Source organism: Fusarium poae, chromosome 4, assembly GCF_019609905.1.
Source record: "Fusarium poae strain DAOMC 252244 chromosome 4, whole genome shotgun sequence".
Lineage (NCBI taxonomy): Eukaryota > Fungi > Ascomycota > Sordariomycetes > Hypocreales > Nectriaceae > Fusarium > Fusarium poae.
Window position 1 is genome coordinate 1,325,592 of NC_058402.1, and position 14,730 is coordinate 1,340,321.

Here is a 14,730-nt window from a genome sequence, read left to right on the forward strand (position 1 = left end):
CACAAGCACTTTCCATCTGTAGAGGTCTGTCCGCCAACGTTGTTTCAATGAAATGGCTCGCACAAGCATCGAGTGCTTGTTATGCCCACTTGTGTTGCACGTTGTACATATATGATTCAGTCAGAGGTTGATTGGGTTTTATCAAGGTCAAAGCTGTGAAGCTTAAAAAACAATACGTTCCTGAATTGACCTTCAAAACACTCAACAGCCATTAACTCGATGAGGATCAAGATTAGAAAGCGGGCGGGCAACTTCCCGCCCGTCGTCACTAACGGTTGCCTCCAGAGTTCGCTACCAGCCCCAAGCCCGGGCGGGCTGCAATTCGCAGAAGCTATCCTACCCCTGCAAGCCTCTGTGACCGCTGTAAGGCCGCCTCAGCTCAGGGGATGGAGCGGGCTGGAAGGCAACACCCGAGCAGTTAAAGAATGGACGGATGAATTGGAGCTGGTGATGGAGCCAGGCAGGCCCGATGGACGTTAGCAGCAGTTTCTTGACAGGTATGTATTTTTCCTTTTAGAATAATTATACTTTCCAGCATCTTCAGCCGTACGTCCAATTTGACTTTAGCACAATAACAAATAAAAAAGGTCCTCCAAAATAACATTATCTATCATCTACCACATGTGAAATTGCTCATTAATCTGTTCCTCTCATGTCCCGGCTTGCCTCAAATAACCTGATAGCGTGTCAAGCGTGTGCTGACACCCGACGGCTTTCCCCACTGTACTTTACCTGGACCACGGGCCCATTTACTTATGGCTTTGCACCTCTCAGAGGCCGGAGGTCCTTTTCGTATTTGGCACAACCATCTCCCCTGAAGCTGCTTCCACTCACTGGCCACTTCACATCCATTCCGCTTCCTGTCACCTAACCCGACCTCACATATCTTTTTCTACATACCTACCTCCTTCTATCGCGACCTGGCCGGGCCACGGGCTAGTTGCACTTAATATCTGACCCCTCTCGAGTGTTTATCACTACGACGACCCGAAACGTTCTTTCGAGATCCTCACATTATTCGCCGCTGTTGCCGAGTGCGCTGCAAGCAACCAAAACTCTCTTTCTCCTCTCTCTACCTCGTTTCGGCATCGATCGATTCTACCAAATATGGCTTCACAACAGCTACCTCAACTTAACATCGATCGCTATGTTGTGATCCATGTTGCGACCACCTGCGATGAGCACGGAGTTTATGTGACAAAGGACTCGGCGGAAGTTATTGAGCTTGGTTGGATCTTGGTGGATGCAAACACGCTCGAGGAGGTGAGCAACGCCCTCCCCATTCCGCTTTACGACAACACTTTCCAGGGTCTACAAGTCCCTTGAAGGGTCCAGCCGCCCTTTATGTGACTACCCGATTGCTAACCTCGATTGTCAGATTACCCATGAGAGCGTCCTTGTCAAGCCCGTTAACACTCCGATTACTCCTCTGTGCAGTAAGTTTTCTGACGCTACTACAAACCCATAACATCTCCATCTGTATTTGCTCCACGTTGTTCGATTCCGCCAACCACGCGCCGCTTGAACAACAATTTTTTTTCCCCTTCTCGATACTTGCTTCTCCCACAAAACAAAGAGAGACATCTTGACTAACGCAATATCTCTTATAGCGAGTCTTACAACTTTGACTTGGGAACATGTTCGAAACGCTGGTACCTTTAGAGACGCTATCACCCGATTCGATGCATTTGCTACCGAGCATTTGACCTCCAAGAACCTTGACTTCGTCTTCGTTACTCTCGATGCTTGGGACCTCCGTGTTCAGCTTCCTCGTGAAGCTCGCGATAAGGCTGTTGTCCTCCCTCCTTACCTACAGCACTCGCGCACTTTTGATCTCCGCACCGAGTACCAGCGCTGGCAGCAGCACCACCCCGAATCTCTGCCATTCGGCCCTTCGATGCTCTCCAATATTTGCGCCGCTCTCGAGGTCGAGCCCGTTCAGTCGAGTGCACCCATCAAGCACAACCTCCCATTCCACTTGCAGGCTCTTGCCCCTGCCTCGCCACGACGTGCCATGGAAGAGGCCATCACTCTTGCTCGAGTTCTGCGAGGCTTGATCCGAAAGTCTCAGCCTCCTCAGGAGCACCCGGATGTCTTGACTCGACCTATGGATGCTCGAGCCGATGTTCGAGCCTTCCTTTCCGAGAGGAGCAAGGTTCTTCACATGTCTGGTCTCCCCCACGACACAACCCAGTCCGAGCTTGAGAGCTGGTTCACCCAGTTTGGTGGCCGACCCATTGCCTTCTGGACCCTTCGAACCCCTGAGCAGCACAAGCCCACTGGCACTGGATTTGCTGTATTCTCTTCCCACGAGGAGGTGAGTTCTTAACCCCCTCAGCTTTTTTCCTGCGCCAGCCTTTCTGCGATATTTGCGCGAACCCATATCGTGCCTATTGCTAACTTATTGTAGGCTGCTGAGAGCCTTTGTATGAATGGCCGTGCCCTTAATGAGAAGGCCATTGAGGTCTCACCCTCCTCCAGCCGTGTGCTTGACCGCGCCCAGGACATCTTGACCCCCTTCCCTCCCAGCAAGAACCGCCCTCGACCCGGTGACTGGACTTGCCCTTCCTGCGGCTTCTCCAACTTCCAGCGCCGAACTGCCTGCTTCCGATGTTCATTCCCCGCCGTTGGTGCCGGTCCCTCGAACGATATGGGAGGTAACAACAACAACTATGGAGGTGGCTTTGGCTATGGACCCCCCGCCATGATGCCCCCTCCCCCTCACGGTGGTCACCACGGCCCCATGGGCCACGGTGGCGGTCGTATGGGCGGCAGTGGTGTGGTGCCATTCCGTGCTGGTGACTGGAAGTGTGGTAATGAGGTCTGTGGATATCACAACTTTGCCAAAAATGTGTGCTGTCTTCGTTGCGGCGCCAGCCGTGCAGGCGCTGCAGTTGTCGCTGATTCCGGCTATCCTTCCCCTATGGACAACGCGTCTCAGTATGGCATGAATCAGGGATCTATGGGAGGTGGCCCCGGCCCCGGACCTTTCGGCTCCGGCAGCTCTTACGGCGGTTCTGGTGGTGGTTACAACCAGCAGCACTTTGGTGGACCTCCCAGTCACTACCTTCCGTCTGGCCTCGGAGGCGGTGCTGCGGCCTACCCCAGCTCATTGAACACACATGGCAGCTTTGGATCTGGTCCCGCGTCTCACTCTGCCGGCCCTTTTGATAGCCGAGCTGCTGAGGCCGCTTTCCAGTCAGCCACTAACGGACCTGCATCTGGTGGACCCTCTAACAATTTCTACAATAACAATGCCAACAACAACAACGGCGGCAACGGCGAGAGCGATCCTTTTGCTTTCCTCTCAAGCGGCATTGGCGGTCTCTCGGTTAGCGGAGGTGATGGGCGTCAGAATGGCGGTTCTGCTCCTCCTAACAAGTCACCTGCTTAAGCAGTGGCAATATTGCTGCAGCCGAGTCGCTGTGCGTATATGAATGCTGGAATCTTGGCACCACATATAAGGATGCGGCTGTTCGTGTCACAAGTTTTGCGCGAAAATGACTTTGAATGATGCACATAGAAGATCTATTGTTGGCAAAACATTAGTGAATTTAGCTTTCCCGAAAGGAAGCCTCAATGGTGCGTGTATTGGTTTCGGAAGATCAGGTCGGAGCGACGGATGCTTGATTCTATGGCGGAATATGTTACAAAATCTCAAGGGTTGGAAGACAAAAGTGACTTGATTACTCGCCAATGTCAAGGGCTTGCTTTCTCTGGTGTTGACGGTCGAGTCTATACGGTATGGACTTTTGTTTGCTGGGGCCGCTGTCTGTTTTATATTTCACAAGCCCGGAGGCGACAAGAGTCTCTTGTTGGACACTTTCACATCTCGGCATGACGGTAGGGGAACGGGGAGTCATTGATGTTGTCGTCTCTGGGCTTCATGGGACGGTGGCGGTACTACTGGAAAATCGGTTACGGGGTTGGGTGCATAGCGAAGGGGAGTGTGTAAGGGTATATTTTGCTTGGCCTTTGTGACTCAAATATCCAGTTCACCCGTGTCGGCTCAACACTGAGTCCGACAACAAACTAACTGCTTTTCTCTGTTACTCACCTGTCTCTCTCATGTTTGCCCCTGTCTTTGTTTATGCTTTTGTCGTTCGTTCTTTACATATTGTACGAGTCTGACCTTGTCTTTCTCAAAACTGTTTATTTGTTTTGGTAATCTCTGCATGTCTTTTACCCTGATCTTGGTTTTTGCTTGGGACGCGCAGGAGCTGGGGAGCCTGGACGGAGTGGCCAATATATAACTTTGTGCCACGGTTGGGAGGAGTCGGGGTGTCAAAAGAGGCATTATGCCTCAAGGATTGGCCAAAGCTGCATCTTTGTTTGTTGCTCGCAATTGATGGCATGGTTGTTACCATATTGTTCATCTTTCCCTTTCGAGCCTCATTTCAACAAGGTTCTACTAGGGACCGCGGCTGTGATCCGCGAACTGAGGTTCAAAGGGCGGCATTGGGGACTAGACGGTATAGGCTGGATGGTTGGGCTGTTGGAGGTTATCATATTTCATTTCTGCATATTGTATTTCTTATCCTCTCCTTGAATTTGTCACCTTTCATGATCGATAGGTAGTTCTTTAGACATGAACTGTTACTGTTGTCACTGTACCTCCCATACTATAGGATAGCATGATGAGAAAAGTGCTTTGTCTTTATTACTGTTTCTTACAAATGCATACATTGTACCCGTCTGACATGTAGGGTTGACATCAGGTGGGTATCTTGAGATGGTTCTGGCATGGCAGAGATGCCTGCCTAGACTGATGCATGGGAGTCTGTTACTATTACATGATCCATATCCACTCATCACATTCAGTGAAGCAACAGGATATGTCATACACCTCCAAATCCTCGGATTTATTGGCCATTGATGATGAGATCATCATCATTGCCCTCGTCCTCACTTTCCCCATCCTCATCCTCATCGCTTTCGTCGTACTCCTCGTCCTCGTCATCCTCGTCTTCATCCTCGTCATCCGCTTCGTTTTCATTGCGCCTGGACTCAGCAATAACAAGCTGGTTTTGCGCAAGCTCTTGCGCATAGGTTTGTGAAAAGGTCAACTCGTTTTCATGGCCAGGACCAGTTGGGTAAGGGCCCGAGTTTCCATCTTCCATGTAGTCATGCCATGCTTTGGCCTCATCCCACTGTGCACGGGTTACTTGCGGGTTGGAGTTGATGAAGAGTTCAGTAATAGTGGCATTCCATTCCTCTGTATTTTCTCCAAACGTGGCGAGCGGGCTCTCCTCTCTGGTGCCATCGTCTTTGTTGGCGTCGGCCTTCTTTGGATGCTTTCCAAACAGTGAAGGTAATCGGTAACCACGTTCAATTTCTTCGTTTATATCGTACTCGCGGTCGTCGTCTGAGTCGGACTCGGAAGCGCTCTCCCATTCGCCGCGCCAGTTGTACTGGCCTTCTGTCGACCACGCCATGCCTCGCAAGCGCTCGTCGTTGTCGTCTTCTTTGATCTCCTCCTGTACTTCTGGCGAGAGCTCGTTCCAGCGCTTCTTCAAAGCATGCTTGCGCTGCCAGAAATAAGAAGTGTCGACTCTGCCCAACTTCTCTTCTTCGTCTGAAATATACATATCGTCTTCTGTAGGAACGATGTTCTCTCCTGTCTCGAAATCGATGTAACCCCAGATTACCATCTGGGATATGTGCTTTTCGAGATCAAGTCCACGATAGACCGCTTCGATGGGAAGGAGCTCATCAGGGCGTGAAAGGTGACGGAATCCTTTGCCCCAGCCTTCCATGTGGCCAAGACCAACCTGTCTGAGAGGGACATTGTACGCCTTAGGGTGGTCGTGTAGTAGGATGTTGGTCCAAACACTTCGGGGGAAACGCAGGTCATAGCGTGTCTTGAGCTCCATGAGCTCTGAGAGGTTCGTGTATCTCTGTTTCATTAGTAACTGCCACAGGGGATGGAGCCCTTTCTGTCCCATCATAAGATGAACCATGTCAAGCTTGATAGGATGGAAGAATGGATGATTAAATGCCATAGCGAGCTTGACAAGAAAGAATTGCACGTTGTAGAGGTGCTGATCGGTCCAATACTTCTCATTTCTGAGAAAGAGTTGTCGCTGGCGAGTAGTAGAGATCTCCATGAGCACCCAGAGTCGCAGCAAGGTGCCGTACATTGACTCAGGCATGAGGAAGCCCATGCGGGCCATCATGGCGAGAATCTCTCGACAACAGCACTCGCGAGACAAGACCATCTTGAGATACCGGAAGCCAGGGATCAGACGAGTCCCTTTGGGGTTCAACTTTACGCTGTTCCAGCGGGCCTCGAGATGCTGCGCGTCGTTTACCGCGGACTTGCGGTCCTGCGGATCTCTGATCAACATTTTGCCATAGAGCTTCCAGTGAAAGACCTTTCCGGCTTCGGGAGATTTACTGTCAATCCACATTCGAATGCAGGATAGCATATGGCCATTGATCGCTGAGCGAAAAGATCGACTAGCAATATACAGATTGACGATATCTTGTGGTCGTAGGTGCTTACCAATCTCGATAGCTAGCTCGAGGTTGATGCAAAGGGCAGAGATCATATCGAGACTGGCGTGCTTGAGACTCAGGGTAAGCTCATTCACCTCATCTTTCTTTTTATCAGCTTCGTAGGGGTCCACGCCGCCGAACATGCCATCGATGTAAGCTCGAGAGAATTTAAGTCTCTTGTGTGGACCTGAGAGGTCTTCGTAATCCACGACTGATATATTCGGAACGCTGTTCATGATCTCGTCTTCATCATACTCTCGAGGGTCAAGACCCATATCTTCAAGCTCTTGGTCTGTTCGAGCTTCACGTTTGACAGCTTCTTCCAGACGTTCCCGCAGACCATCAGTCAACATCTGTAGTTCTCGCTCCGGGGCGTTGATAAGCTCATCCCTAGCTGAGGGTCGAGCCCGAGAAGGAGCCCGAGGGATAGCCATCGGCCGAGGGTTGGTAGCAGTCTGCGGGATGTTGGAAGCTGCTGCTTGTATGTTAGCACCATGAGGAACAGGCTGAGCTGGGTTATTGGCAGTTGGCTGTGCATTCAAGGCACCAGGGGGTGCATTGTTCGTCGGGGTTGGCCCGCCACCTGGAGGAGGCGGGTTGGAAGACATAGCGAATGTCAAATAAAATGGATCAAAATCGAATTGTTCCAAAGGAACGCATCAGAATAGTGAAAATATTGGTGGTGACCGGATAGGGAATGAAGATGGTGTTGCGAAGAGAAAGAATTGGGTGCACTGTTGGTGAGCATCAGAAAAAGTTGCCAGGCAACCACATTAAAGAAATAAAAGGAATAGAAATGCAAACACCAACAATAGCCAGGCGAAGGGTCACTAGTTGTGTGGTAATAAAAAAAAGCATTGATGCTCGACGCCGAACGGCAGTGCTTGCCAGCTGTCTGGCAGTGTCAGGCACCGCAATGTATCAAGCACTGCCCCCTCACTTCAAGTCAGACGTAAGTAGTGAATACAGCATTTTTTATTAAGATGGGTAAATGGTCTGATGTACAAATCTGCGTCTTTTTTCCGTCTCGAATTTCACTGGGCTCGTACATCTTGCGCTAGGATATATTGCTTCTCATCGTCGGTGGCTCGCTGTCTTTCGTGCCACCGCTTATAGAGCTGCTGCGTCTCCTCATCCTATGAAGACCGGAACTTCAGCACGAACTTCCACCTCACCTATCGGTCGAGCTCATCGACAGGCAAGTCGCCGTCGTCCTTACCCACAATGGACTCGGCTACCTTCCAGATCTGCAACAGATTGTCTTCCGCAGCACTTGCCACGAGCCAGGGCTCATTGGGGTTCCAGCTGAAATCAGCAAGATGGTTCGTGTGGCCACCGTGCATAAATAGCCTGTTGGATGTTAGCTTCTGTATCATGATTACGAGTGCTATCCGTGTAGTCAAACATACAATTCAGGGGGGCCATCATCCTGATCATCGGGCAATTGCTCTTCGCCAACCCTTGAAAGGTCCCAGAAGATGATTCTTCGGTCGTAACTGGCACTTCCCAAGATACCAGCTTCAGTAGGGTGCCATGCTAGAGATGTGACAGCATCGTTGTGGCCCTCCAGAGTGTGCACCTTCTCCTTTACATTTCTGAGATCCCAGATGCCGATTGTCTTGTCGGCCGAAGCAGTAGCCACAAGCACCTCCGAGTTGGGATTGAAAGCCAGAGCGTTGATTGCATCAAGGTGGCCGCGCTTAGCGACAACTGCTGCCTTGTTGGTCTCACTGTGTCGTACATCCACAATTTGAAGGGTCTGATCGTCGGATACGGAACCGATAAAGTTCTTGGAGATTGGGTGGTATTGTACATCGTTGACAATCTGGGTATGGTGCCTGTAGGTGCGAGAAGGGTTGAGAATTCTTGAGTCGGCCTTCAGGGTCTTCAAGTCCCTGCAGTGTGTAAGCTAGTTGTTCTGGATATCAGTTGCGGGTACTTACCAGAGACGCATGGTAGTATCCTCACTGCCTGACGCTAAGCAGCCTTCCTCATGAGGGTTCCAGTTCAAGCCAAAACCTTCGGCCTCGTGTCCGACCAGTTCAATTTGGGCATTGACCTTTCCAGTCGAGGTAGGGTCGAGAGGGTGCTTCGTTCGATCAAAGATGAGGATCTTGCCGTCGATGCAAAGGGTCGCAAGGATATCGGGGTTCTGAGGTTGATATCGGGCCTTGTTAACTTCTCCAGGATGCTCAATCCTCTGAACAATGTCGCACTTGATGGCGGCGACATCTCCAGACTTGCCATAACCGCCGATCTCGCCTCGTTCCTCATCATAGTCGTCGGGGTTAGGCGCCACTGTCCTGGGAATCTGAACGTCGGCGATCTGTAGGTAGTTGGGGCTCTCATCAGAGGTATGTGTGCCAAGCAGGAGGCGGTGAATTTTGTAGTTCTTGCCCTCGGGCTTCTTGACATCGGGGAACCACTGGACTGTGAGGGTAGGCCAAGTGAGGGCCGTACTAAAGGTAAAGTTAGATTGACTTTTCGGTCATAGTTTAAGGTTGCGACTTACCCTAGAATCATGTCGTACAGAAAAGGGCTGTTCTTCTTCCATGTCTTGTACTCTTTTGAACATTAGCCTCTGGACAGCATTGTCGTCCCTTGTAGCTGGTGCATACCTTCGTTAATGAGGCGCTCTCCTTGGTCATCCTCTTCATCATGGATCATGTCGACTATGACTGCGTAAGTAAATCTGTTTTCAAGTTTGTCGTCTTGATTCGCATGTAGGCGCACGCAAATCCAGGTACAAGCCGACTTACCGTCCATGTCGTGCTCGGCGGACTGAGCAGGTGCCATGATGGGCTTTTTTATTATAAGAGCTTGTATTTGAAGGACTCAGGCCAAAACAAATGGGGAATTTGCGGTCAAGTGGACGATGTTGATAACAGATCGTTGGTGGAACAAAAGTGAGTCTGCGCGCGGCTGAGAATAAAGCAAGTCGCAACGCGTTGATGCGCAAAAGGCTGAAAAGGCGCGTTAAGTGACGAAATGCTCACACCCATAGCAACCGCAAGCAACCGCTGCGCCACAGGGGAAGTGGGAGAAGCTGTGGCTTAAGGATGTCTTCCCCACAAATTGCACATCTCTTTAGTCTGACAATTGACTTTGAACAGGCCTCAGGGTATCAAAAACGCTGGGCACCTGAGGCATCAAAGACGAAATTAATGAGTCAGTTTGTTCCGATTAAATCCTATTCTTAGGTTACTTATTTTTGTACCCTGAATTTCAGAGCTAGACTTTTCTGTTGCCCACCGGGCAGGGTGGCGGGCTTCTCAGGTGGAGAAAGGTACCCGCTAAGTACTTGAACCCAGCATTGCTCTGCATAATATACAGCGTATCTATGATGTACACCAGGAACCCCTCCATGAATCGAGTTCCTGCCAGGTTGAGGTCCCCACCTTGTCAGTCCAGCTACTCTCAAGTTCCATGACTGCTGGATTTCCATCTTGACGATAACACGATTCGTCGCAAACTTTACCTTTCCTGCCTCCTGAACCCTCCCAGAACCCGACGAACTCCTACGACGCCGTTCATTTCTTATTGGTATTGTAGGGAGCGCTTGGTACCTCGTCTCGCATCATATTGCAGTATTGTTGTCTTCGGTTTGTTGGCGCCACGTTGAGTCACCATCCGATCTTGTCTTTGATCCTGTTGCCATAGGATTTTCTACGTTTTGCGCCCAGTTTTTAGGGGCGACCTGGAGTTTATCAGCTCCCTTTTCAGATCACTTTCGCATTTTTGAATCCTTGCGTGGACTGGAAACTGTCCACTGTCTTTCAACATGGGGTACGCTCTTCCTATTACTCTTCTCAAGTTTCACAAGCTGACTCTTCTCGTCACAGTGTCCCCAAGTTCTTCAGATGGCTTTCCGAACGATATCCGGCCATCTCCCAGCTCATTGCGGAGAACCGAATACCCGAGTTCGACTGTCTATACGTCCGTTGCCTCAACACCACCTTGCTCCTATATACTGACCGTCACTTAGCTCGACATGAATGGTATCATTCACAACTGTACCCACAAGGATGCAGGTGAGGATGTGTCCTTCCGTCTTAGCGAGGAAGAAATGTTTATTCGCATATTCAATTACATTGAACATTTGTTTGGAAAAATCAAGCCTAAACAGCTGTTCTTCATGGCTATTGATGGTGTTGCACCTCGAGCCAAGATGAACCAACAACGTTCCCGGCGTTTTCGAACAGCCCTTGATGCTGAGAAGGCCCGTGACAAGGCCATCAGCGAAGGCGTCGAAATCCCCAAGGAGGAACCATTCGACAGCAATTGTATTACCCCGGGTACCGAGTTCATGGCCAAACTATCTCAGCAATTGCGATACTTTGTCAACAAGAAGGTATCCGAAGACACTGACTGGCAAGGATGCGAGATTGTTCTATCCGGCCACGAAGTCCCTGGTGAGGGAGAACACAAGATCATGGAATACATTCGAAATGCCAAGGCCCAGCCCAACTACAACCACAATGTCCGGCACTGTCTTTACGGCCTTGATGCCGATCTGATCATGCTTGGCCTTCTCAGTCATGATCCCCATTTCTGTCTCCTCCGAGAAGAGGTAACGTTTGGACGGGCTTCTAAGACGAAATCCAAAGAGCTTGAACATCAGAACTTTTATCTTCTTCATCTCTGCATTGTGAGAGAGTATCTAGAGATGGAATTTCAGGAGCTTGGGGAGGAAGGAGCTCTCAGTTTCCCATTTGACCTCGAAAGAGTTATCGACGACTTTATCTTGATGGCGTTCTTTGTCGGAAATGATTTCTTGCCGAATTTGCCTAGCTTGCACATCAACGAGGGTGCGTTGGCCAACATGTTCCGAATCTACAAATCTATTCTTCCAAAATGCGGTGGGTATATCAACGAGAACGGAGTTATCAACATGGAACGACTGCAGCGACTGCTGGGCGAATTGTCCAAGACCGAGATTGATGCGTTCGAGGCCGATGTTTCAGATGAGAAGTGGTTTGCATCAAAGCAGATGGAAAAGAGACTTGAAGACAAGAATGCCGAAACAAAGGCACCAAAGGGAGGTCAGCTTGTCCTCACTTCGGCGCAGCGCGACCTATGGAAGCAAAAGATTCGGCCGTACATCTCAAAGCGTTCAGACGAGCCCCTAGATCTCGGCGCCAGTCTAAAGGCTGCCGACCGCAAGTTTGTTCAGGATTTGGCAGACTCGATGCATCTACAATGGTCTACTAAAGAGGACGACGAGGGTCACCGCCATCTAATTGTTTCGTTCCCACCTAAGGATAACGACGACGACGACGAAGATGACGAGGAGGAAGAAGGTAACCTTGCGGCTTACCGAGTAATGAAGACTTATGACAAGGCTTTGGTCATTGATTTGACAGCCGAAGATGCCCAGAAACAGTATGAGAAGCTATACCAAGATAAGTACCAGGGCTGGAAGACAAAGTATTATCTCCAGAAATTCGAGGAGTGGGCTCCCGACAACTACGACAAGGAGCTCACAGCCCTCTGTGAGAACTACGTCCAAGGTCTACAATGGGTCTTGTACTACTACTACCGTGGTATTGCTTCGTGGCCTTGGTTCTACGGATACCACTATGCACCTCTTATTTCAGGTGAGTTGACTTTACAATGCTTAGTCTAGAACGTATGGCTAACCTGAGACAGATGTTATTAAGGGCGTCGGCGCAGACTTAAACTTCAAAAAGGGCCAGCCTTTCTTGCCCTATGAACAGCTCATGGGTGTCTTGCCCGATAGAAGTAAAAAGATTGTCCCCAAGGTTTACCACGACCTCATGACCAACCCGGATTCACCCATCGTTGATTTCTATCCCCGCGACTTTGAGCTGGACATGAACGGAAAGAAGATGGATTGGGAGGCAGTCATCAAGATTCCCTTCATTGACGAGAAACGCCTATTGGACGCCATGGGGCCCAAAAACGACTTGTTGGAGCCTGATGAAAAGGCACGAAACGGATTTGGTGTGCCCCTCAAATTCACATATTCGCCCGAGGTCGACTTCGTTTACCCTTCCCCATTGCCCGGTGTTTTCCCCGAGATCCAAAACTGTCGCTGCATCGAGAACATATTCGATCTTCCTGATGTGGAAGGACTTGAATACTTGTCAGGATTGACTAGTGGTGCTCTGCTGAACGTCGATGCTTTGGCTGGCTTTCCTTCCCTCCACACTCTCCCATATACCGCACAACTTGTCGAACATTATGGCGTCAATGTATTCCAGGCAGATAGCAGAAACCCAAGTGTCTGTGTTACTCTGACTGGGATAGAGAATCGCACCAAGATCGAAACCTGGAAGTCGAAACTTGGCCAGCGATGCTACGTGGGATACCCATTCCTCCAGGAAGCCAAGGTCATCAAAGTGCAGGATGAGCTCTTCAGCTACGAATTGGCCGACAATGGGAAAGATGTCATCACAAGAGACCACAACAACCGGGAGGCTGCCGACTGGGCCAAGGAAGCTGATCACATCGAAAATTGGCACGCCAAGCGACTTGCAATCACCATAGGGCAAGTCGAGTGTTTGGTATATGTCCATATGCTCAAGGGTCTCATTCGTACGGAGGAGGGTGCCCTGACCAAGGAGTACGCCGAAAATCCCAGCCTCAGAAGTACATATGCTGCGCAGACCATCGTTGACGAAGTGGTCAATGAAGACGAACGATTCATTGAAAAGGAGGCGTTGCCCATTGAAGAAGAATTTCCTCGAGGCACTCGTGCATTTTTCCTTGGCGACTACGCTTATGGCCGTCCCCTTGAAGTTGCCGCTCACACAGGCAACAAGGCGGAGGTCGTCGTCTCAGTCCTCAAAAACAAGGAGCAGGATTTCGCAAAGCAGATCATCTATCAAGCCGAACGCTCCAATCCTTATACCCCGTCATTCGCTGTCGCTAAGCAGCTGGGTATTCACCCTCTCGTTCTGAGCAAGATCACATCTTCGTACCAGATCATTAACTCTGCTGGACTACGACTGAACCTGGGTTTGAACTTGAAGTTTGAAGGCCGAAAACTCAAGGTCCTGGGCTATTCGAGAAAGTCTCATACAGGCTGGGAATTCAGTGGAATGGCGATTAAGTTGATTGCTGATTACATGGTCGCCTTTCCCGACTTCTTTGCTGCTATTCAAAGGGAACCACAGAAGAGTGAGGTCCTTGAAACGGATCTCTGGAATGATCCCGCTGTCGCTTCCCAACGAGTCAAGGAGATCGTGGCTTGGCTCAAGAAACAAGAGACTAGCAAGTTCGAGAGGGTTCCTCTGGAGGCTGAGCAGCTGGACTCCGATATTGTCAAGGCATTGGCTCATGTCGGTGAACAGGTGCATGCTGCTTCTCAAGATATCGAGATTAAGAAGTTGCGTAGCGTTCCTCGTCCGGCGCTCCTTAAGCCATCCGATGCGGAAATGGTGCTCGGCAGCCAGAACTTTGCTCTGGGAGATCGAGTTACTTATGTGTCTGCTGCTGGTAAGGTCCCCATCGCCACTCGCGGAACTGTCGTTGGTATTAGTCGTACTGCCACTGCTCTTCTTTTGGACGTTGTATGGGACACTTCTTTCATGAGTGGCACCACGCTCAACGAAAGAGCCCCTGTGTTCCGTGGCCAGACAGTGGCATCATCCTCAGTCCTGAACACTTCAAACAAACAGGTCGTGTCAACCTCCAGCAAGTCACAACAACAGCGAAAACCAGGCATTGCTACGCACGGTGGCTATGCGAACGTCGGGGTCACTCAGTACAAAGATGCGCCAGCCCCTGGCCCTCTTCGCGGTGGGTGGAGTGGAGCGTTGAACGGCAACAGCTCGCAAGGACGCAATTCTCCTGGACGTGGTCGAGGTAACGGTGCTCGCGGAGGTGCTCCCAACCTCATGCATAGTACCTTGGTTTACCGAAACGGACCACCCAACGGCGCGGCTCAAGGCCATGATACCAACGGAAATGGCACTCGGGGCAGAGGAGGTCGTGGTCGCGGCCGTGGCAGCCACCACGGATCTCCCGCTCCTGACGGTGCTCCTCAAGAACAGATGTATGGTAACGTTCCACCGCCTGCCAGTCTCGATCAACCCCGAGGCAGAGGTCGAGGACGAGGACGTGGAGGCAGAGGTCGCGGAGGACCTAATCGTGGACGAGGCAACGGAGGAGCCAGTGGTAACGGCAGCCAGGGCTAGATGACCAGCAGCTTCGTTATAGGATGGCGGTACTGGTGAGTGGCCTCCTGTGATATTACGTCTTGAGACC

The 14,730-nt window shown here is 50.6% G+C and overlaps 4 protein-coding genes across 4 annotated transcripts; 2 read left to right on the plus strand and 2 right to left on the minus strand.

The window, feature by feature from the left end:
• Positions 1-1,107: 1,107 nt before the first annotated feature.
• Positions 1,108-3,394, plus strand: FPOAC1_010537 (uncharacterized protein; the record flags this gene model as incomplete). Its single annotated transcript, XM_044854926.1, has 4 exons — positions 1,108-1,317; positions 1,379-1,436; positions 1,611-2,317; positions 2,411-3,394. The coding sequence occupies 4 exons, from the start codon at positions 1,108-1,110 to the stop codon at positions 3,392-3,394; spliced, it is 1,959 nt and encodes a 652-aa protein (XP_044702239.1).
• Positions 3,395-4,862: 1,468 nt separating this feature from the next.
• FPOAC1_010538 (uncharacterized protein) lies at positions 4,863-7,106 on the minus strand (the record flags this gene model as incomplete). The annotated part of the gene is made up of 1 exon (XM_044854927.1): positions 4,863-7,106. One exon carries the CDS (start codon positions 7,104-7,106, stop codon positions 4,863-4,865), a length of 2,244 nt encoding a protein of 747 aa, XP_044702240.1.
• A 567-nt stretch (positions 7,107-7,673) lies between these two features.
• On the minus strand, positions 7,674-9,294 carry HAT2 (Histone acetyltransferase type B subunit 2; the record flags this gene model as incomplete). The annotated part of the gene is made up of 6 exons (XM_044854928.1): positions 7,674-7,848; positions 7,908-8,393; positions 8,442-8,957; positions 9,011-9,062; positions 9,117-9,170; positions 9,258-9,294. The coding sequence occupies 6 exons, from the start codon at positions 9,292-9,294 to the stop codon at positions 7,674-7,676; spliced, it is 1,320 nt and encodes a 439-aa protein (XP_044702241.1).
• Positions 9,295-10,279: 985 nt separating this feature from the next.
• Positions 10,280-14,660, plus strand: FPOAC1_010540 (uncharacterized protein; the record flags this gene model as incomplete). Its single annotated transcript, XM_044854929.1, has 4 exons — positions 10,280-10,284; positions 10,341-10,434; positions 10,484-12,095; positions 12,148-14,660. 4 exons carry the CDS (start codon positions 10,280-10,282, stop codon positions 14,658-14,660), a joined length of 4,224 nt encoding a protein of 1,407 aa, XP_044702242.1.
• Between the last annotated feature and the right edge of the window lie 70 nt (positions 14,661-14,730).